At 38.6% G+C, this 22,928-nt stretch overlaps 1 protein-coding gene across 10 annotated transcripts in view; it reads left to right on the top strand.

The window, feature by feature from the left end:
* Positions 1–13,661, top strand: part of IGSF11 (immunoglobulin superfamily member 11) — a 194,370-nt gene extending 180,709 nt beyond the window's left edge. For 8 of the 10 annotated variants that reach the window (XM_042999158.1, XM_042999160.1, XM_042999159.1 and 5 more), the window contains 3 exons: positions 8,456–8,578; positions 9,406–9,556; positions 11,393–13,660. In XM_042999158.1, coding sequence (XP_042855092.1) covers positions 8,456–8,578; positions 9,406–9,556; positions 11,393–11,822 — 704 coding nt within the window. In that variant the 3' untranslated portion in view covers positions 11,823–13,660. Of the gene's footprint in view, positions 1–8,455; positions 8,579–9,405; positions 9,557–11,392 lie in introns of all 10 variants that reach the window. The other 2 variants (XM_042999162.1, XM_042999161.1) reach the window with 2 other exon arrangements.
* The last annotated feature ends 9,267 nt before the right edge of the window (positions 13,662–22,928 follow it).

Raw genomic sequence — 22,928 nt, 5'->3', positions numbered from 1 at the left:
GTGAAATACAACAAAACAAGTTATGGCTGTATATATAATATGAAACTTGATTCAAATGTTATATATCTTTACCAACATCTTATCTGTTTCAGTTATTTTATGAGAGAGATGTGTTTAAAAATCACAGAGTAGGGTTGTGGATTTCTCAATTTGTTCTTGCAATTATGCCAATTTTTTTTAACCTATCCTCAGCCTGTGTCAATTAGGTACTTACAGAGGGTTTTCTATCTCACTGAGTTTCTATTTATAATATGAATTTAATTTTTTTAAGTTTATTTATTTATTTTGAGAGAGTGTGTGAGCAGAGAGAGAGGGAGAGAGAGAGAGAATCTGAAGCAGGCTCTGTAACATCAGCACAGAGCCCAGTGCAGGGCTTGAATTTACAAACTGTGAGATCATGACCTGAGCTGAAATCAGGAGCCGGATGCTTAATTGACTGGGCCATCCAGGTGCCCCAATATGCATTTTTGCCTTTGGTTATTATTGAAATCCCTACAGTAGCTTTCTTTGATTAATTCTTGCTGGTATGTTTCTATTTTATGGTTTGTTTACTTTCAGGTTTCCATGTTTTATGTTTTAGGTGTATTATTTGTAAGTAGCATATGTCTAGATTTAATTCAGTTTTCAATCTGCAATCTGAGAGCTTTCTTCTTTGATTGATTGAATTCATTTACATTAATTGTGATAATGGATATGGTTAGAATAATTTCTAATATTTTATGATTTTTATTGACCAAGCTTTTTCTTACACACTTTATCCATAACTTCTACTGATTATTTTAGTGTTGTGAGGTTTTTTCAGTTTTTTTTTAATAAATCATGCATTTTTCCTTTATTGTTCCTAAGGAATCCTCTGTTGTCCTCATCCATTCATAATTTAATACAGTGAAAAGAGGTGATTAAGTCTTCTGTGTGCTGCTTGCTTGAGAACTCTGCAGAACTTAGTATGGAGGTCATAGATGGAGCAGAGGAGTGTCTTAAACATCACTGTAGTCCAACACTGTCATGTTACCAGGCACCCAGAGGATGCCAGGTTTGCCCAAAGTCCAAATAGAAAGCACTCCCATTCTTTTGCCACGTTTGAAGCCTCAGGAATCTTGATTCTCCTTGAATTGCCACTGCCAATTCCCTTCGCAGTGAGTGTTTCCATAATTATTTCATGGGGAGTAGAAAAGTTTCTAACCACTTCAGTTGCTGAATAAATAGGTGCTTATTTCTTCTTTTTCATGCTGTTATTCTGACTTAAGGCAAAGCTTTCCTCTTTCTTTTTGCCCTCTGACACAAAGAAGCAAGTTCTGTGAAATGTTCAGGACATCCTCTTCTTTCAAAATTAAATACCAGCAATTGTCACAACTGTATTCATTTGTTTATACAGTTGTTCACCCGTTTTTAAAATGTGTGTGTGTGTGTGTGTGTGCACACGCACACACTGTCACAACCCTTATTTGTGCAGCTACTTCAGGGGATACTTGGGAAAGTAGAGAAAAACATAGAGATGTGTCTTTATTCTAGGGCTCACTGTCTAAGGGGAAGACAGATCTAGAGAGGTAATTGTAGTAGTGCATGTTGAATGCTATAAAAAAGTTTCCTGTTCACATTTATTCTCCCTGAAGAGTCTAGGAAGAACTTTATAGGGGAAGAGTTTTCCAAAAAGAAAAGGATCTTAAAGGCTCAGTAGAAGTTTTACCAGGTAAAAGGGGAAAATATTAATAGAGGGAGCCATGCATGTAAAATCTTGCAAGCGTAAAATTTTGATGCTCTTAAATGAGAAAAGCTGTGAAGCTGACATAAAGATTCATGAGGGTTTGGTGAGAGAGGAGGTTGGAAAGTTCAGCTCCAGATTGTGCAGGGTATTGTATAACATTCAAGGAGTGTGGATGTTGTTTTTGAGACTGTGGGTACTCCCAGGCATTTATAAAGCAAGAGAGGATATCCAGATCTGCATTTTATTTTATTTTTTAAAATGTTTATTTTATTGGAGCACCTGGGTGGCTCAGTCAGTTAAGCGTCTGATTTCGGCTCAGGTCATGATCTCACGGTTTGTGGGTTCGAGACCCGCATCGGGCTCTGTGCTGAATGCTTGCTCAGAGCTTGGTGCCTGCTTCGGATTCTGTGTCTCCTCTCTCTGCTCCTCCTCCACTCATGCTCTGTCTCATTCTGTCTTTCAAAAATAAATAAATGTAAATTTAAAAAAATGTTGATTTTATTTAGAGAGAGAAGGGGTGCGCACACCCACAAGTGGGGGAAGGGCCGAGAGAGGGAGAGAGAAAGAATCCCAAGCAGGTTCCATGCTCAGCACCAAACCTGATGCAGGGTGAGACAATGTGTGCCAAAATCAAGAGTCGGACGCCCAACTGACTGAGCCACCCAGGCACCCACGACTAACACCCAGGCGCCCCAGATCTGCATTTTAGAAACAACTTCAGCAGTCAGGGTGTGAATTTGATAGCCTGGTTGTAGGTGGGAGACTTTGAGAATAGCTCCATCAAGAAATGAAGAGGGCGTCTGGGTGACTCCAGTCAGTTAAGCATCCAACTCTTGATTTCATCTCAGGTCATGATCTCATGGTTCTTGGGATTGAGCCCCATATGGGGCTCCATGCTGATAGCACAGAGCCTGCTTGGGATTCTCTTTCTCCTACTCTCTCTGTCTCTCCCCCCATCATCCCCCATTAAAAAAATACAGAGAGGGCCAGAACTAAGACCCTCATGATGGGGATGGAGCAGGAATGGAGGGAGAGTGGGGTTCAAGAAAGAAGACAAAAATCATTAAGGCATGGGACTTGGGAGAAGAGTCAGAGTTTACTTAGATTTATGTCTTAGGCCCATTGAATGAATAACAACTGTATTAACTCAGAGAAGGAATACTTAAGGAGATTTGTTTAAGGAAGGTGCTGAGTGAGTTAATAATCCTCTGAGAACTGGGACTGAAATAATGTTAACAGGTAACATTATCAGTATCATTCTCCTTTGAGAATTAAATTTTAACAGTCAACACAGAGACATTGGTTCAAAAGAATCCACTGATGTCCACTTAAAAACAAGAACACTCAGAGTCAACATTTCTGGGAACTTGGACAGAAGTGTGTAGGAGAGAAGCAGTCACGATCTAACTCATCTTGCTTGTAGCAGTTGCCACATTATAACTGTGTGTTCATGCCCCAGTCTGTTGCTAATGGTGAGTCATTCTTGCAAATAAATATTAGTAGGTTTATATACATAGTATATTTTATACAAATGCTGTGTGAGTGGTATTCTGGGAAACAACATGTTTTAAAAGCAAAAGAAATCCTTAGCTTGGTAATTTTGATGTGTAATTCTATGCAATGCTATAATACTGGGGGTTTCCAAATATTGCATTATTTGTAGATTGCCCAGTAATAGTCATCATTGTTTTCCAGTGTTTGAATATTTTCTGTAAACTACAGTTCTTTGTTAATACTTCAATAATGGAAATGCAAAGAAAAGAACATGGAAATGTTGGTGTGGAAATATATGGACATGAAATCAGAAATGAATTTAAGATCTGAATTGGCAAAAGCAATATCTATTTCAATCACAAAGCCAAAGTAGAGCAGACACAAAATATTTTCATCGTTAAGTTAAAAAATGAGCTAATATGAAGCAGCATGTATCCTAATGTGTGCCTTGAAGGTACTTTGGATATTTTCTTATTTGGGACAGATTCTTTCTCTGTTCCTTTTCCATCTACACCTTAATTCAACCAACATCAACACAAAAATAAAATTTTCTGTGTCTGGAAAATTTGACATGAAACAAAAATTGAGATTATCAGATAGGACACTTAAGGCTTCATAGTGTTTTATTTATTTATTTATTTAAACATTTTTTTTAAACGTTTATTATTGAGAGACAGAGAGAGACGGAGCATGAGCATGGGAGGGGCAAAGAGAGAGGGAGACACAGAATCGGAAGCAGGCTCCAGGCTCCGAGCTGTCAGCACAGAGCCCGACGTGGGGCTCGAACTCACAAACCGCGAGATCATGACCTGAGCCGAAGTTGGATGCCTAACCAACCGAGCCACCCAGGCACCCCTTCATAGTGTTTTAAAATTTTCTTTTAAAATGACAGTTTAAATATGAAGTATATGTGATATTATCTTTGAATTTGTAAGTAGATTTCAATTTTTCATTTATTTTGTGACATTTCTCCCTTTTTTACTATTTTTTGTTATCAGATGTATCAGATTGAGATAATTTTTACATATTATTGAGATATATAATTTTGTCATAATAGTTGGTTCAAATAAGAAGAAATCATGCATTTATTATTATTATTTTTTTATGGGATACTTCTGAAATGTTTATGAGAAATGATTGTTATTATGGTCACTCATTATTGTTCCAAAGTACATACATCATATAAAAATATAGACTAATTCATGATTAGGAATCTCTGTCTCTCAACCTCAAATCCTGAGTATTTAACATCTGTTGGGAATTTGGAGACATCTGACATTTTCCCAATTTCTTGACCGATTTTTCTTATGATTCAGAAAAATATGTATTTCCCACGCAATGCCAGGACAGAATTCCCCCATGGAAGCATTACCAGGCACTATACTATGCCTGTTGCATGCATGACCTCATTTCGTCCTCACAGTAACCCCTGGGATGGAGGTGTGTTAGTAGCTCCATGTCACACGTGATGAAATTCGTAGGTGGTAGGGCAGATCCCAGCCCAGGCTGTCTAAGCTTAGAACACATGCACTTAGCCAGTGCATCATCTCCTGGGCAGTAACATAAATGGTTCTGAGCCTAAGGAGAAAGGATGGACGTGGAGACGGACACATGTCTATTGGGCACCCTAGTCCAGCTGTGTAGTTTGTGTGGGATCTGGTGTGGGCTGCGAACTGACAGTGGGCTGGGATGTCATGTGTGCTTTCCAAACTGTGGTTCCACACAGTTGAACTTTACCTATTTGTGAAAGAAAGATCATAAGAACATTTGTTTCCTAACTTCAGTTCTACAAATTACTTCTGAACCAGAGCAGGCCAAGCGAAGTGACAGGTTGAATTGGGGAATTAGTCCTTTTCACTTGAGAAAGAGCCCTGTGCTCGTGGCTGGAAGTAGCCTGATGCTTGCCGAGGAGGGGCTCCTGTCTCCTCTTTGCCTTGACTGCACAAACAGCCCTGTCCTACTTCTGGCTAATCCCCTCTTATCAATGTGCCTCCTTCCCTGATTACATCCTGAGTTAGCTCTAGCATGGCACGTCAGCCTCAGTTAGGAATACTTTCTTCTATCAGTCTGCTCTTGGTGTCTGTGTTTATAGAGATAAAAGGAAGAACAGTGACTTCACCTCTTAAAAATAACCTTGTAAAGCAAGAATCTTTAAAGTTTACCTCTTTCTACATGCCAGAATGCTGCTTAGAGCAGCTGTGAAAAGTTTCCCAAATTATCTCTATGAAAATGTCAACAAAATTAGTGGTTTTGTGTGAACTGATCAAATTCCTAGAATTTTAGGGCTTATGAAAACAGCACCACAGTGTGTGGAATTGTGGGACTAGTTGTCCAGAGATTATGGTTTTCTTGCATGGTGACATCTGGTAATGTATTGAAGGTGGAGTTAGGCAGATGGCTTAGTTTAATACTAGCAGCAATGGAACATTGCGTTGTCAGGAAATATCTTATAGCTGCACCCCATAGTGGTTTAAAATGTCTTACTAGAAAACCAAGTATATGTATGGTGCCTGTGTGCTTTGGGCATGGATAGACCTGATTTTATAGATTGCTGCTACTTCTGTACTGTGTAATCTTGGGCACATTGCATAGCTTCTCTGAGCGTTTTGTCTTTGAAAAGTAGGGAATATAAAACCTAGGGGTTTTTTTTAGTTTTTTATTTGATTTCCAGTATAGTTAACATACAGTTTTATATATTAGTTTCAGGTGTTCAATATGGTGATTCAACAATTTCATACATTACTCAGTGCTCTCAACATGATAAGTGTATTCTTACCCCCCTTCACCTATTTCACTCATCCCCCCACCCATCTCCCCTCAGGTAACCATCATTTTGTTCTTTGTATAAAATCTAGGATTTAGACAATTCAGTAATACGTATGTAAAACTCTTAGTACCCCGCATATGGTACACAGTGGACACTGAAGAGAAGGTAGCTCCTTTATTTACTGAACACCTTCTTGCATGCTGGGTAATTTCTAAGGATGATGATGCAATTATGAACAAGACAAACCCAGCCCCTTCTTTTAATGAGAGAAATAGGCTCCAGGGCACCTGGCTGGCTCTGTCGGTTGAGCTTCTGACTTCAGCTCAGGTCGCGATCTCACTGTTGGTGGGTTCGAGCCCTGCGTCGGGCTCTGTGCTCACAGCTCAGAGCCTGGAGCCTACTTTGGATTCTGTGTCTCCCTCTCTCTCTGCACCTCCCCCCTCTCACTGTCTCTCTCTGTCTCTTGAAAATAAATAAATGTTAAAAAAATTTTATTTTTAAATTAAAAAAAAGAGACAAATAGGCAAGACGTGACAACAAATGAGGTTAAGCGCCAGCACTAGAGAACACATGGTGCTGAAGAGCACATATGAGGGGGGCATTTAATGAAGGCTTGAGAAATCAAGTAGAAAACACAGGAGGAGAAAGCAGTTTCCTCCCTGACTGGCCCAAGTATTGAGTGAATTCACTGACGGGCTCTTACACATTGGTAGCCCTCAGAGTTGTTTGTTTATTTGTTTTAAAGAAAAGAAAATAATACACAAGTGCAAACCAGGTAACCACCAAATATATTGACTTGGTGTGTGTAATACAATTCAAATGTCCAGATTCTTCATAAGTAAGGTATCTGTATAATGTGGATTTGGCTCTTTAAAAGTTCCCATGAAAAAACAAAAACAAAACAAAAAGAGTCCTTTCCTTTGCTTATTTTTTTAAGTTAATTCCAGAAAGGCACTTAGTAAATATTTTTCTTAAATGATTTAACCAATAAATGCATGTGTGCTATGGTTAGGTCTGCTTTTGCTGATCCCTCTTCTCTGCTTCTGCCTTTGATCTAGATAGAAATGAGGATTGCCAGCAGAAACAAGAGAATGTTGAGTTTCATGTAAAAACAGCCCAGGGTAGAGGTAGCTCCACGTGTTGCCCTAGGAATATATGGACTTTGTGCCAGAAATGTGCCATTGGGATGCTTTCTACTTATTCCTAAATTTGCAGCTATTTTGAGGGGTTGAGATTACTGGATGTGTTCGATTCTGCTTAAAGGAGGCAGTGAAGTGTAGAGCTTAGATATAAGACAGCCTCCCATCTAATTCGAATTCTGTGTGACTAGCTGAGTAATCTTATTACTCACTTAAAGCCTCAGTCTCCTTACCTGTTCAATGGGATTAATAATAATACCTCATAGGGTCCTTGTGAAGATTAAGGTAGTACATGTAAAAGTTTAACCAATGGTTGGCACATAGTAATAACAACTATTAATTCTAGTTTTTATTATTACTGTAAGTAATTTACATTTTATTTACAAGGAATACATAATCTATGCTAATGTTGATGAATTACTAAAATGTGGACTACTGAAAACTTTCTTGGTGATATCAGTGTGATGGTCTTGAAAATGCACTGCTTATCTCCTGCTGTGGGGACACAATTGACTTAACAGCTCCAAGCACTTCCTCCAGAACCCACCAGCTTTGCACTCAGACCACGTTTTGCCCGGGCTGCTCCCAGGCAGTAACTGGACACAGTGGGCCTGCTAACGCAGGGCTCTTCCTGCAAGGTGTGGGACTCCTTTAACAGTTACTTTAGCTCAGGGCCTCCCCGTCAGCCTGATGGAAACTTCCGAAACACTGTGCTGCGATCTGAGATGCCCCTCACTTGGACCTCCGTTCTCTCTCCTCTTCACAGAGGCCAGACCTGCATTGCAGTGTGAGGCTCTCTCACCTTCTCCAGCTGCCTCTCCATTTCCTTTACCAGAATTTCTTCCACTAAACCTTTGGCTTGTCTCTGTGTGTCTGCTTTGTGGAGGAGCTGGACTTACACACTTATAATAGTTGTTAGAAGTCACAGTCTACACCCGTGAGCACAGAGTGCATATTTTCTCCATCACGTATAAAGTGAACATTAATGCAATGAGTTTAACTCCTTCTTTATGTTACTGCATTTCCTCAGAATTAAAATTTGGTGTTACTGACCAGAAGTTCTCTAGGATGGCATTAGCTACTGTTTCCTCAGGGAAGACTGCTCACATTTAGGACCTCATACCAATCTACACATTAAGTTGTAAGATTACCCTTATTTAGGACAGTCCTCCATATCTCCGGTCTTTAACGTGATGTGATTTTAGTATTTTCATGAACGAAAAAAAAAATCTCTTCAGAAAAGGCTATGATAGCTCTTCAGTGTTTATTTTTATAGTCTTCTGCTGATTTCTTTGGTTTTCTTACTTTTTTTTCCCCTAACTGCTCACTTGATTATGATATTTGTGACAGACCAGGTCCAGGGGACAGTCACCATCCGGAACATCAGTGCTCTGTCTTCAGGCTTGTACCAGTGCGTGGCTTCTAATGCCATTGGAACCAGCACCTGCCTTTTGGATCTCCAGGTTATTTCACGTAAGTACATAAAATTCTGATGTCTCCTCTCTATCTGGAACACCAAGATCTTTGTTAAACCAGAAATGAAGAGTTTCTCTAATTGTTTTTAGGTGGTTTGAAGATATATATAAATTCTTCTGGTTTTATAAATTATTAAAGTAGTTTATAAATGTATTAGTATACTTTTCTGCCTCAGCAAGGTGACATCTTCTTTACAATAGAATGCCTTTCTCCTCTGGGTCGTGAGAATCAAGTCAGTCACTTGTCTTCAAGTGATTGCATAGTGCTGTAGACATTATAAAAACTTAACAGTGATCTTATGGCCACGACAAGACCTTTTTGTATTTTCTCCTAATCCCTTTACATCTGCTTAACTGTTAGGTGGCCAGGTCACAAATAAGTGGTGCAGAAATGTCTTTAAATGAGAGTTCTGGGTTATTTGAATTCCAGTTACAAAATGTAGTGATGGGGTTGGGCTGGGGTGACAGTGAGCCTGCTGACTGCCAGGGTTCCTTTGGGCAGATCAGGCAGGTGAACATCGGTTGCCTGTTCTGCTCTAGGAGTTTCTAGGAGTTGCTCTGCCGAAGTGGTGAGTCCTGTGATGTTCGTTTATTCAGAAAGTGTTTGTGAGCCGACCATGTGTCAGTTAGTTCTAGCCACCCAGGACACAGAAAGTTAACTGAGGTTTATACGGATGTAATACTTTAGGCAGTTTTGTTCATTTTAAGAAGGTTCTGTAGTAAACTTTTATGTTTATAAAGTTGCATGAGTATATGCTATTTCTCTCTCTCTCTCTCTTTCTCTCTTTTTTTGTTCTTTAAATCTGCCTTAAATATATTTTGCAGCCCAGCCCAGGAGCATTGGACTAATAGCTGGAGCCATTGGCACTGGTGCAGTTATTATCATTTTTTGCATTGCACTAATTTTAGGGGCATTCTTTTACTGGAGAAGCAAAAACAAAGAGGAGGAGGAAGAAGAAATTCCTAATGAAATAAGGTTTGTTTGTCAGATAATTTGTCCTTCATGGCCAGTGTCTGTAATGTGTATCAATTTTTGGCGGCTAAGATTTCTTTGCTAATCCAATGACCGTGATGGCCAAGACAGTTAACATGGCCAAGTAATATTTTTCCCTTGTATGTTACATCAGTTTTCCTCATGATGCTATTCAGAGTTTCTTACTGCATCATGAGAGAGGAAGAGGGTCTAACATGTGCCCAACCAGGAGGGCACATGTTAGACCTCCCTCACCTCCTGTATCTCCAAGATAGGAAGGGGTAGGTGGCTGTGACAGTAGAAAAGTTACTTTAGAAAATGTGTTTAAGGGGCACCTGGGTGGCTCAGTCCAGATTCTTGATTTCCATGAGTCCAGGTCATGATCTCATGGTTCATGAGACTGAGCCCCATGTCAGGCTCTAAGCTGAAAGTGCAGAGCCTGCTTGGGACTCTGTTTCTCCCTCTCTCCCTGCCCCTCCCCTGCTTGTGCACTCTCTCTCACTCTCTCTCTCTGCCTCTCAAAATAAATAAATAAACATGAAAAAAATGTGTTTGACATTGGCATTTATAATAGAAGCTAGAAGGAACACCACAAGAGTATACCTGTCTGTGTGTACACAGCGAGGCCAAAGCAATATGGCTTGGTGTGAGGAGACAGTTCAGTCAAGGATATGAATAACTTCAGAAAACAATGTGAAAATCATCTTTAAAGAAAAGTGACTCTTGGCTCTACTATTTTGTAGGGATATGGGAGTACAAACTCGGTCTCACATTGCATCACATCATATCCTAGTTGAGAATGCTTTAATGACGCTAGCCTACTTAGTGTGACACACACAGCCCTTCAGGACCTGACCCTCCCCTGCTTCCCTGGTCCTCTCTCACCACTTCTGTGATCCTTGGTGTTCCAGTCTGTTCTGTATTCTCTCATGCCTCAGCGTCATTGCTCAAGCCTCCACCCTCTTCCTGGACCATACTCCTTTCCTTTTCATCCATCTCTCTGGTAAATTCTTTGATCGGATTCAAGATTAGTCAAGGCATCACTTCCTCACAGACGTTTACTTTAGTCCCTTGTCCAGTGTCTCAGACTTGAAGGTGTTCTTGCATTGATTGTCACTCCCATTTTGTCATAGGCTTCTGGGGTATAGAGCTGTGTATTTTTTTTTTCTTTACATGAAACATCTAGTAGAATGCCTGGTAATCAATAAATGTTAAATGAATTAGTTAACATCTTAAGTTAAATTAGTAACTTCTCTTAGCCTCTTACAATTCTTACAGGTTTGGATTGTATGCAAGGATAGATTTCATCCCAGCATAAGATCACTGAGGAAAATCACTTATCAGCATACTACAGTGATTTCTCAAACTCCAAAGTGCAATAAAATCAGGCCAACTCTAACCATTTTTTGAAACTCCACACACCCATAGCTTGGTTTGCTAACATTTTACAGCAACAAGCTCAGTGGATTTCTTCACGGACTATTTTCCCATTTAGAGCAAAAAAAAAATTATACATATGCAGATGTGCGGGCGCACACACATACACACTTTTTTCAGTTATATTGGAAAGTATAGTCTTTGAGATATTTGACATTACCTTTCTACCCTTGGAGATTGAGAAACCTCAAGTTTTTCTTGAGGATTGTTTCAAAGGGAATGAATGCCAAAGCTGAGGCCACCAGGACTAATGTGTTTGCTTTCACGATAGTATGGTTTGTCCTGAGAATTTGTACTTCACAGACATACTGGCCTTAACATAAGAAGAAAGAGTCCTGGGCAGGAGGGTAGGGTAAAACTCAAGTAAATCCTAATGACAACTTTATTTTTGTTCTTTTTCAGAGAGGATGATCTTCCACCTAAATGTTCTTCTTCTGCCAAAGCATTTCACGCCGAGATATCCTCCTCAGAGAACAACACATTGACCTCTTCCAATACATACAACAGTCGATACTGGAGCAACAATCCAAAAGTTCACAGAAACACCGAGTCATTCAACCACTTCAGTGACTTGCTCCACTCAGGCAATGCCAATATACCGTCCATCTATGCTAATGGGAACCACCTGGTCCCAGCTCCACATAAGACTCTAGTAGTGACAGCTAACAGAGGGTCATCCCCACAGGTTGTGTCCAGGAGCAACGGCTCAGTCAGCAGGAAACCTCGGCCTCAACACACACACTCGTACACCATCAGCCAAGCAACACTGGAGCGAATTGGTGCTGTCCCTGTCATGGTGCCAGCCCAGAGTCGGGCCGGGTCCCTGGTATAGGACCTGAGTGGATAAAGTATTCAGAAAAGAATCAGTGGAATGCCCCAAGCAGGGGGAGGGTGGGGTGAGCAAGTTCTGGGAAAGAAACACTTTTCCTTGTAAGGATACTAGTAAAAAGCACAAAGGAAAAGGCAATGCCGTTACCTGGCCAGTGAGTTTTGTGGAATGAACTGGGATTCTCCATCTTGAAGACTTGTTTCCCCACCACAGATGTCCTAGGATTCTGTCCAAAAAACTGGATCTCAAAGATGTGCCAAGCCAAGGAAAAAGTTGTAAGAGCAGAATAGCCCTTAAAACCCAACTGCAGTCCAGATGGGCTTGTCCTTTAATTCATGCCTAACTAATAATTTTTCAAGAGACTAAAGTGCCAGCTGAAGTTTAAATGATGAAATTATTTAAAAATATAGTTGTCTTTAGAAAAAATGAGCAACCCTGATATCATTACCATTCCCTCTTTATCTAGAGGGCTTAATGGCACGAATAGTTAATACTGGTCCCAACAGGGCTGGTTCTTGTATCATAGAATAAAAGCTTTTTACACAAAATTCAGTAAGAAAAGGGGGAAAACAAAAGCAACTTCTCTGAGAAGCCCCTTCATATTTATTTATTTATCCCTTCCTGAACCATGAATTTCATATTTGGAATATTGCTGTATTGACAGATTGTTGCCTGTCTGTTTTTCTAGGGTCTGTTCCAGGTCCATGACAATTACTGTTCATTATTTCCTGGAAGAATATTTTTTTAAAAGAAAACTATTTTTTTTAAAAGACATGAGAAGCATAGGGCTAGGAAAGAAAAGACTACTGTTTATAGCACATTCAGTGATTAGGTTTGTTGAGAGTTTCAGGAGGCCCCTCACAAGGGAGAGCGAGCTGGGCTGTGTCCGAGGAACTTGCACATCCCTGGCAGGCTCAGAGCAGGGCTGTCCAGGGTTCCCTGCTTTCACACTAGGTTACTCTTAATGAGGGCAGCACCTGATGCCTTTTGCATCGAGGTAGATAATGTTCTCCTTGTTTGACAAGTCGAGGTTAGTAGGTTTTTACAGGGAGGTCAGGAGTTGTTCTGTTGTTGTTGTTTTCAAAATAATTATTTTTGAAAAAGAGATAAGATTGAGACAAAAGGGATGCCTTCAGGTATGCTCCTGGGAGGGTCTGCCCTATATTTGTCACAGCTCAGGGTTGTAGTTTTGCCCAAATGCGTTTTATACCACTGTAAAGAGACTCCTTCTGTGATTAATTACCTGGCTTGGCTGGCCTTGGAGTTTACCAGATAATTTACAGACTCCCCACTGTTTTTCGCTGTGTGGATCTGGGCATACTTGTATCGGGGACTATCTTGCCTTAATCACACTTTAAGCAACACAGAAATGATTTGTTCGAGAATCGTTCTCTGAATTATTTATGAGGCCGACCTCGTGGTTCCATAAGAGCATCATTTCTTTCCCAATGTTGTCTCGCACTCCCTCTTTGCACTATGCCTTTTGCCCTCTTTTCCTGCAGCATAGTCATCACAGGGAGTGGCTTCCTGATTTTCAGACCTACTTGGAGAAATGGAAGCCAGCAGCTGCTGCACACACTGTTTTCTGGGAGGGCTACACTCAGAACCTAACCATTGTAGCCATTTCAATATTGATGAAATGCTGAATTTACATTAGCATTACTTATTTTCTCCATGTGATGGTTCTTGACTTTGTAAAAAATTAAATAAATGAATGTCTATACTTTTTCTAAAGAGTGAAAATACCATGACAGAAAAGGTACTATCAGATGTTGTTTAGAAAGCATTTATCTTGCATTTCTTTATTCTTTCTAATGATCTAAAATTCAATAAAAGTTTATTCATATAAAAACAAGTTGTCATTAATTATCACACATTAATGAATATATGATCTTATATGTAGTGTTCTTTACAAGAATTTTCTATTCTGTTCAGTAGTGTTCATAATAATTTTAATGAGCATATAGTACTCTAGAAATTACTTTACCTTACTTATTAGAGCTTTGAGTCCAGTTCTCCTGTGTATGACTGAAAATGCAATGCCCCTTTCATACATTGCACTATTTTTCTATTTCCCAGTTTGAAGTTCATGAAGACAAGGTCCATGACTGCTTTTTTCACTCTGAATCTCTGTCACCTAGCACAGTGCCTAATAATAGGTATTGTGTAGATAAATGACTGATGGCTTGTAAACTGAAGTTGTCAAGTTTCAGTTCAGAAAGTTATGATCTCCATGTATACTGGATCATTCCTTTGTTGTAACTTTTATTTTGAGATCATTTATATATTTACATGCTGTTATAAGAAATAATAGAGACTCCTAATATACCCTTCATCTAATTTTTCCAAATGGTGACATCTTGCATAACTGTTATACAGTATCACAAATTGACATGGATACAGTCGATCAACCTTTTTCATATTTCAACAGTTGTACATGCACTCATGTATGTGTGGCGCATGCATTTAGTTACCTGCACTTTTATCACATGTGTAGATTTATGTGACTGCCACCACAATCAAGATAGAGGACCCCTTGTGTTACCCTTTTATAGTCTTGGCCACCTCCCTCCTCCCCAACTCCCTAATCTCTGATTTGTTACCCATGTCTATAGTTTTCTTCAAGCATGATATATAAATGGAATAATGTAGTATGTAACATTTGAGAATTAGCTTTTTATTGCTCAGCATAACTCCTGAGATCCATCCAAGCTGTTGCATGTATCAGTGGTTCATTCCTTTTTATTGCTGAGTAGTATTCCATGGTACAGATATATCAGTATGTTTAATTGTTTGCCTGTTGAAGGGTATTAAGGATATTTGAGTTGTTTCCATTTTTGGCTATTACAAATAAAACTGCTGTGCGCATTTTTGTAAGCTTTTATGTGAACATAAGTTTTTATTTCTCTGAGATAAATGCCTGGGAGTTCAGTTGCTCCATCACTATTTGTTGAAAAGGCTGTCCTTCCTCCATTGAGTTGTTTTTGCATCTTTGAAAAAATCATTTAGTCAAATTTGTGTGGGTCTCCTGAGTTCCTTAGCTGTTCCACTGATCTTTGTGTCTGTTCTTCCACCAATGCAATGGTGACCACTAGCTATTTAATAAGCTTTAACATCTTTTAGAGTGGTTTCTCCCACTTTACATTCTTTTTTTGAAATTGTTTTAACTATTGCAGTCCCAGTGCCTTTTGATATAAATTTTAGAATAAGGTGGTTTATTTCTATGAAACTCTTGGCTGTTGTAATTGGAATTACATTAAACCTATGACCAGTTTGGGAAGGCCTGGCACCTTTACTATTTGTGTCTTCCAAACTATGGATATGGAATGTTTCTCCATTTATTTAGGCCTTCTTTATTTTATCAGCAATTTTTAATTCTCAGGATACAAATCCAGTACATGTTTTGTTGGATTTGTCCCTAAGTATTTGATTATCTCTGAAGCGATTATAAATGTTACTGTGTTTTAAATTTTGGTTTCTGTGTGTTTGTTCTTCTTAAATAGAAATGTAATCGAGTTTTTTTTTGTCTTGATTTTGTATTCTGTAACTTTGCTGAAACTCACTTCTTCAGGATCTGGTTATTTGGTTTTGTGTTTTGTTTTCTCATAGATTCCTTGGGATTTTCTACATACATAATCACGTCATCTGCAAATAGGGACAGTTTTATTTCTTTGTCTTCAATATGTGTTCCTTTTCTTTTTCATAGCATTATGTTAAATAAAAGTGGTTAGTGTGATATGCTTTCCTTATTCCCATTGTAGGTAGGGGGAAAGATTTCATTATTTTAACCATTTAGTATGATGTTAGCTATAAGTTTTCGTCAGTGCCTTTATCAGATGAGGAAATTTTACTCTGTTATGAGTTTGCTGAGAATATCTGTCATCTATGGGTGTTGGATTTTGTCAAATGATGTTTTCTGCATCAGTTGGTACAATCATACTTTTTTGTTCGGTTTTGTTTTTTGCTTTAGTCTATTGATTATGCTGGATTACTGACTGATTTTCAGATGCTGAATCAATCTTGCATACCTGGAATAAATTGCATTTGGTCATGGTGTATAATTTTTTAAAACACTCACTGCTTGATTTTATTTGCTAATATTTTGACGAGGATTTTTTTTGTGTATAAAAGTGCATAGAATTTTCTAGTAAAATCATCTGTGGCTGGAGACTTCCTTTTCAGTTTTTAAATTACCAATTCAATTTATTTAATTGGATTATGGTTATAGGATTATTCAGGTTTTCTATTTCATCTTGATTTTCAGTAGTTCCTGAGTTTAAGGAATTGATCCATCTCTTCTAGCTTGTCAGCTTTATGGATGTAAAGTTGTTTATATTTTCCCCTTATTATCTTTCTGACAGAAGCTGGAATCTGTATTGATGTCTTATTCCTGACATTGCTGATCATTGTCTTCTATCTTATTTATTTTTATCAATCTTGCCTGAAGTTTGTCAATTTTATTGATTTTTAAAAAAAGAAACAGCTTTTGTTTGTTTGGTTTTTTTCTGTTTTTCTCTTTTCAGTTCTATTAATTACATCCCTTCAGCTTGCTATGGGTTTTTTTTCTCTCATTGTTCTAGTTTTCTTTCTTTTTACTTAATTAAATTCATTAGTTAATGGCAATACTAGTTTCAGGAGTAGAATTCAGTGATTCATCACTTACATACAACACCCAGTGCTCATCACAAGTGGCCTCCTTAGTACCCATCACCTATCTAGCCCATCTCCTACCCACCCCCTTCCCTCAACCCTGTTCTCTATCAAGAATGTTGTAGTTTGTTTCCTTCTCTTTTCTCCCCCTTCCCCTGCCTACACGTTCATCTGTTTTGTTTCTTAAATTCCACATATGAGTGAAATCATATGGTATTTGTCTTTCTCTCATTGACTTACATTCATGTCATTGCAAATAGCAAGATTTCATTCTTTTTGATGGTTTAGTAATATTCCAATATATATATATATATATACCACATCTTCTTTACCCATTCATCAGTTGATGGACATTTGGGTGCTTTCTGTGGTTTGGCTGTTGTTGATAGTGCTGCTATAAACATTGGGGTGCATGTCCCCCTTCAAATCTGTATTTTTGTCTCCTTTGGGTAAGTACGCAGTAGTGCAATTGCTGGATCATAGGGTAGTTCTATTTTTAGTTTTTTGAGGACCCTCCATCCTGTTTTCCAGAGTGGTTGCCCAGTTTGCATTCCCACCAACAGTGCAAGAGGGTTCCCCTTTCTCCCCATGCTTGCCATCTGTTGTTTCTTATGTTGTTAATTTTAGCCATTCTGACAGGAGGGGAGGTGGTATCTCATTGTCGTTTTGATTTTTCCCTGATGATGAGTGATGTTGAGCATCTTTTCATGTGTCTGTGAGCCATCTGTATGTTTTCTTTGGAAAGGTGTCTACTCATGTCTTCTGCCCATTTCTTAACTAGGTTTTGGTTTTTTTGTGTGTTGAGTTTGGTAAGTTCTTTATAGATTTTGGATACTAACTTTGTCAGATATGTCATTTGCAAATACCTTCTCCCATTTTGTAGGCTGCCTTTTAGTTTTGTTGATTGTTTTCTTCACTGTGCAGAAGCTTTTTATCTTGATAAAGTCTCAATAGTTCATGTTTGCTTTTGTTTTCCCTACCTTTGGAGACATGTCTAGTAAGAATTTGCTCTGGTAGAGGTCAAAGAGGTTGCTACCTGTGCTCCCTTCTAAGATTTTGATGGTTTCCTGTCTCACATTTAGGTGTTTCATCCATTTTGAATTTATTTTTGTGTATCGTGTAAAAAAGTGGTCCAATTTCATTCTTCTGCATTTCATTGTCCAGTTTTCCCAAAAACATTTATTGGAGAGACTGTCTTTCTTCTTGGATATTCTTTCCTGCTTTGTTGAAGGTTAATTGACTGTATTGTCTATTTTTGGGCCAGTACCATACTGTCTTGATCACTACAGCTTTGTAATTATGACTTGAAATCCAGAATCATCGTGTCAGTTTTGTTTTTCTTTTTCAGAAAAGAAGCTCTTTTCTGGCTCTTTGGGGTCTTTTGTGATTTCATACAAATTTTAGGATTGTTTGTTCTTGCTCTGTGAAAAATGCTGGTGGTATTTTGATAGGGGTTGCATTAATGTGTAGATTGCTTTGGGTAGTATCGACATTTTAACAATATTTGTTCTTCTAATCCATGAGCATGGATTACTTTTCCATTTCTTTGTGTCCTCTTCAATTTCTTTCATATGTGTTCTATAGTTTTCAGAGTACAAATCTTTTCCCTCTTTGGTTAGGTTTAATCCTAGGTATCTTATTGTTTTTGGTGCAATTGCAAATGGTACTGATTCACTGATTTTTTTTTCTGCTGCTTCATTATTGGTATATAGAAATGCAACAGGTTTCTACATGTTGATTTTATATCCTGTGACTTTGCGGATTTCATGTATGAGTTCTATTATGTATCAGTTCAATTTTTTGGTAGAGTCTTTTCAGTTTTCTACATAGAGTATGTCCTCTGCAAATAGTAAAGGTTTGACTTCTTCCTTGCCAATTTGGATGCCTTTTATTTCTTGTTGTTGTTTGATTGCTGAGACTAAGACTTCTAGTACTATGTTAAATAGTAATGGTGAGAGTGGACATCCTTGTCTTGTTCCTGGCCATAGGGCTCTCAGTTTTTCCCCATTGAAGATGATATTAGTTGTGGGTCTTTTGTATATGGCCTTTATGATGTTGAGGTATATTCCTTCTATCTCTACTTTTTTGAGGGTATTAAGAAAGATGCTGTATTTTGTCAAATGCTTTTTCTGCATCTATTGATGCAGGGTCATATGTTTCCTATCCTTTCTTTTATCAATGTGGTATATCATGTTGATTGATTTGTGAATATTGAACCAGCCCTGTAGCCCAGGAATAAATCCCACTTAATCATGGTGAATAATCATTTTAATATGTTGTTGAATTTGATTTGCTAGTGTTTTACTCAGAAATTTTGCATCTCTGTTCATCAGGGATACTGGCCTGTAATTCTCCTTTTTAAGTGGGGTCTTTGTCTGGTTTTAGAATCAAGGTAATGCTGCTTTCATAGAATAAGTTTGGAAGTTTTCCTTCCATTTCTATTTTTTGGAACAGTTTGAGAAGAATAGGTATTAACTCTTCTTTAAATGTCTGGTAGAATTCCCCTGGGAAGCCATCTGGCCAGGACTCTTGTTTGCTGGGAGATTTTTGATTACTGATTCAGTTTCTTTGCTGGTTATGGGTCTGTTAAAATTTTCTATTTATTCCTGTTTCATTTTGGCAGTTTGTGAGTTTCTAGGAATTCGTCCATTTCTTCCAGATTTCCCAGTTTGTTGGCATATAATTTTTCGTAATATTCTCTTATAATGTTTGTATTTCTGAGTTGTGGGTTGTGATCTGTCCTCTTTCATTTATGATTTTTATCAATTTGGGTCCTTTTTTCTTTTTGAGAAGTCTGGCTAGGGGTTTATCAGTTTTGTTAAGTGTTTCAAAGAACCAGCTCCTAGTTTCATTGATTGGTTCTACTGGTTTTTGTTTGTTTGTTTCTATATCATTTATTTCTGCTCTAATTTCTTTATTATTTCCTTTTTCTGCTGGCTTTAGGCTTTATTTACTGTTCCTTTTCTAGTTCCTTTAGGTATAAGATTAGGTTGTGTATTTGGGACCTTCTTGCTTCTTGAAATAGGCCTGAATTACAATATACTTTCCTCTTAGGACTGCCTTTGCTGGATCCCAAAGGTTTTGGACTGTTGTGTTTTAATTTTCATTTGCTTCAATGTATTTTTTTTTTTATTTCTTCTTTAATTTCTTAGTTAATCCATTCATTCTTTAGTAGGATGTTCTTTAACCTCCATGTATTTGAGGGCTTTCTAAATTTCTTGTGGTTGACTTCAAGTTTCATAATGTTGTGGTCTGAAAATATGCATGGTATGATCTTGATCTTTTTGTTCTTGTTGAGGGCTGATTTTTGACCCAATATGTGGTCTATTCTGGAGAATGTTCCATGTGCACTTGAAAAGAATGTGTATTCTGGTACTTTAGGGTGAAATGTTCTGAATATATCTGTTAAGTCCGTCTGGTCCAGTGTGTCATTCAAAGCCATTTTTTCCTCGTTGATTTTTTTGCTTAAGTGGTCTGTCCATTGTTGTAGTGTGGTGCTAAAATCTCCTATTATTGTATTATTATCAAAGAGTTTCTTTAAAAATTTTTTTAATGTTTATTTATTTTTGAGAGAGAGAGAGAGAGAGAGAGAGAGAGAGAGAGACAGAGAGAGAAAGCACCAGCAGGGGAGGGGCAGAGAGAGAGGGAGACACAGATTCTGAAGCAGGCTCCAGGCTCCGAGCTGTCAGCACAGAGCCTGACATGGGGCTTGAATCCAAGAACCATGAGATCATGACCTGAGCTGAAGTTGGATGCTTAACTGACTGAGCCACCCAGGTGCCCCTATCAATTAGTTTCTTTGTTATTAATTGATTTATATATGTGGGTATTTCCAAGTTGGGGGCATAAATATTTAAAATTGTTAGATCTTCTTGATGGATAGACTCATTAATTATGATATAATGCCTTTCTTCATCTCTTGTTACAGTCTTTGGTTTAAAATCTAGTTTGTCTGATGTAGGTATGGTTATTCCGGCTTTCTTTTTACATCCATTAGCATGACACATGGCTCTCCATCCCCTCACTTTCAATCTGCACTTTCTGTCTTTAGGTCTAAAATGAGTCTCTTGTAGGCAGCATATAGATGGATCTTACTTATTTTTTCACCCATTCTGATACCCTGTGTCTCTTGATTGGAACACTTAGTCCATTTACATTCAGACTGATTACTGAAAGATAATGAATTTAGTGTTATTGTGTTACCTGTAGAGTTGGTGTTTCTGGTGTTGCTGATTGGTCCTTTTTAGTCTTTGTTGCTTTGGTCTTTTTTTTTTTCCCCCCCATTCAAAGAGTCCTCCTTAATATTTCTTGCAGGGCTGGTTTAGTGGTCACAGAGTCCTTTAGTTTTTGTTTGTCTGGGAAACTTTAAAAAAAATTTGTTTAATGTTTATTTATTTTTGAGAGACAGGTAGAGACAGAGTATAAGTGGGGGAGAAATAGAGTGAAAGGGAGACACAGGATCTAAAGCAGGCTCCAGGCTCTGGACTGTCAGCACAGAGCTCGACGTGGGGCTCGAACCTATGAACAATGAGATCATGACCTGATCTGAAGTCAGATGCTTAACTGACAGAGCCACCCAGGCATCCCATGTCTAGGAAACTCTTTATCTCTCCTTCTATTCTGAATGACAGCCTTGCTGGATAAAGAATTCTTGGCTGTATATTTTTCCTATTCAGCACGTTGACTGTCCTGCCACTCTTTCTTAGCCTGCCAAGTTTCTGTGGACAGATCTGCTGTGAACCTGATCTGTCTTACCTTGTAGGTTAAGGACTTTTTCCTTTGTTGCTTTCAGGATTCTTTCCTTGTCTGTGTATTTTGTGAACTTGACTATGGTTGGCTTTTGTTGAATTTAATGGGAGTTCTCTGTGCTTCTTGGATTTTGATAGAAGTGTTCTTCCCCAGATTAGGGAATTTTTAAGCTATAATTTGTTTGAATAAGCCTTTTTCCCCCTTTACCCTCTCTTCATTTTCTGGGACTCTTTTAATACAAATGTTACTATGTTTTAATAAATTGTTCAGTTCCCTAAGTCTGCCTTCGTGATCCATGACCTTTGGCTCCCTCTTCTTTTCAGCTTCATTATTTTCCATAATTTTGTCTTCTGTATCACTAATTCGCTCCTCTGTCTTGTCCATCTTCACTGTCCTGGCCTCCATTTAGGTTTGCATCTCAGTTATAGCATTTTTAATTTCAGCCTGACTAGATTTTAATTCTTTTATCTCTGCAGAAAGGGATTCTCTGGTATCTTCTATGCTTTTGTCAAGCCCAGCTAATACCCTTAAATCGTTGTTTTAAATTCCAGTTCAGACATCTTACTTATAACTGCATTGATTAAATCGCTGTGAGTTCTACTTCCTATTATTTCTTTTTGGGGTGAATTTCTCTGTCTTGTCATTTTGTCCAGAAAAGTAAAGAAAGAAAAAGAACCCCCAAAACAAAAAAGCAGAAGAAAGCAAAAAACAAAAAAACTGTGGATCCTGGGTGTGTTTTGGTTTGCTTGTTAAAATAATCTAGGTCCAAAAATTAAAATAAAACAAAAATAATATAAAAATATATAAAAATTCAAAATAAAAAATAAAAAATAACTACAAAAATAAATAAAAGTAAATAGGAAGCTAGATCCTATTTCCCTTAGAACTGAAGCTTTGTAGCACCCTATGATTAGCAGACTTGGTGCAAGAGTTGTTTGTGCTGGTCTTCTGGGTAGGGGTGCTGCTGCGCTGATTCTCAGTCTGACTTGTTTTAGTGGAAATGGCTCTCCAGCTTCAGTGGGGGGAAGAGCTTGGTGTAAGCTGCTCAGACCTCAACTAGGTGGCCAACTGTTTTGCTTCCTGAAGGCTTTCAGTGCTCATGGGCTGGATGAATATGGCTGTGCCCTGCTCTCTCCTCCTGGAGCTGACAGATTGCACCCCCTACTCTTCAGGGAACCCTCACAAAAGAGTGATCAATCACCCCTCTTGTGTCCTTGATTTCCATCAGAACCCTGCGTTTATCCTGCCAGTGTCCAAGCTTTTTTATCTCAGGCGTGCGACTTTGAAAATTCCAAGTTTTAGGGACTTTCGTGGTGCTGACCTGCTCTGTTCCTCTGGGGAAGAGTCTCACCCTGCTTTTGTCCGCCTGTGGGAGGAAAGCAGTTGCACAACTGCTCGGCGGTTCAGAATTTATGTCAAAGCAGAGCAGAAACCAGCACCCCTGTTTGCTGCCCTCAGCCAGAGTCCCTGCTCCTATGACTGGAAACAGCACAGCACTACAGCACGTTGGTGCCATTTGTCTTTGCAACCAAGGGGATCATCAGACCAAGCTGTCACTCCCGGGATTCTGCCCCACTTCGCCACCTGAGCACCTGTAAGCTAGGCACATCCCCCACTGTGGCGCACTTCCAGAAGTTCGGATTTTGTGCTCTGCTCCTTATAACACTTGGCAGTAGCCTCCACAAGCATGCTCCCTCCCTGCCACCACAC

Source organism: Panthera tigris, chromosome C2 (genome assembly GCF_018350195.1).
Source record: "Panthera tigris isolate Pti1 chromosome C2, P.tigris_Pti1_mat1.1, whole genome shotgun sequence".
Taxonomy (NCBI): domain Eukaryota; kingdom Metazoa; phylum Chordata; class Mammalia; order Carnivora; family Felidae; genus Panthera; species Panthera tigris.
Note: the sequence above shows the minus strand (reverse complement) of the source record. Positions and strands in the feature narration are given on the sequence as shown.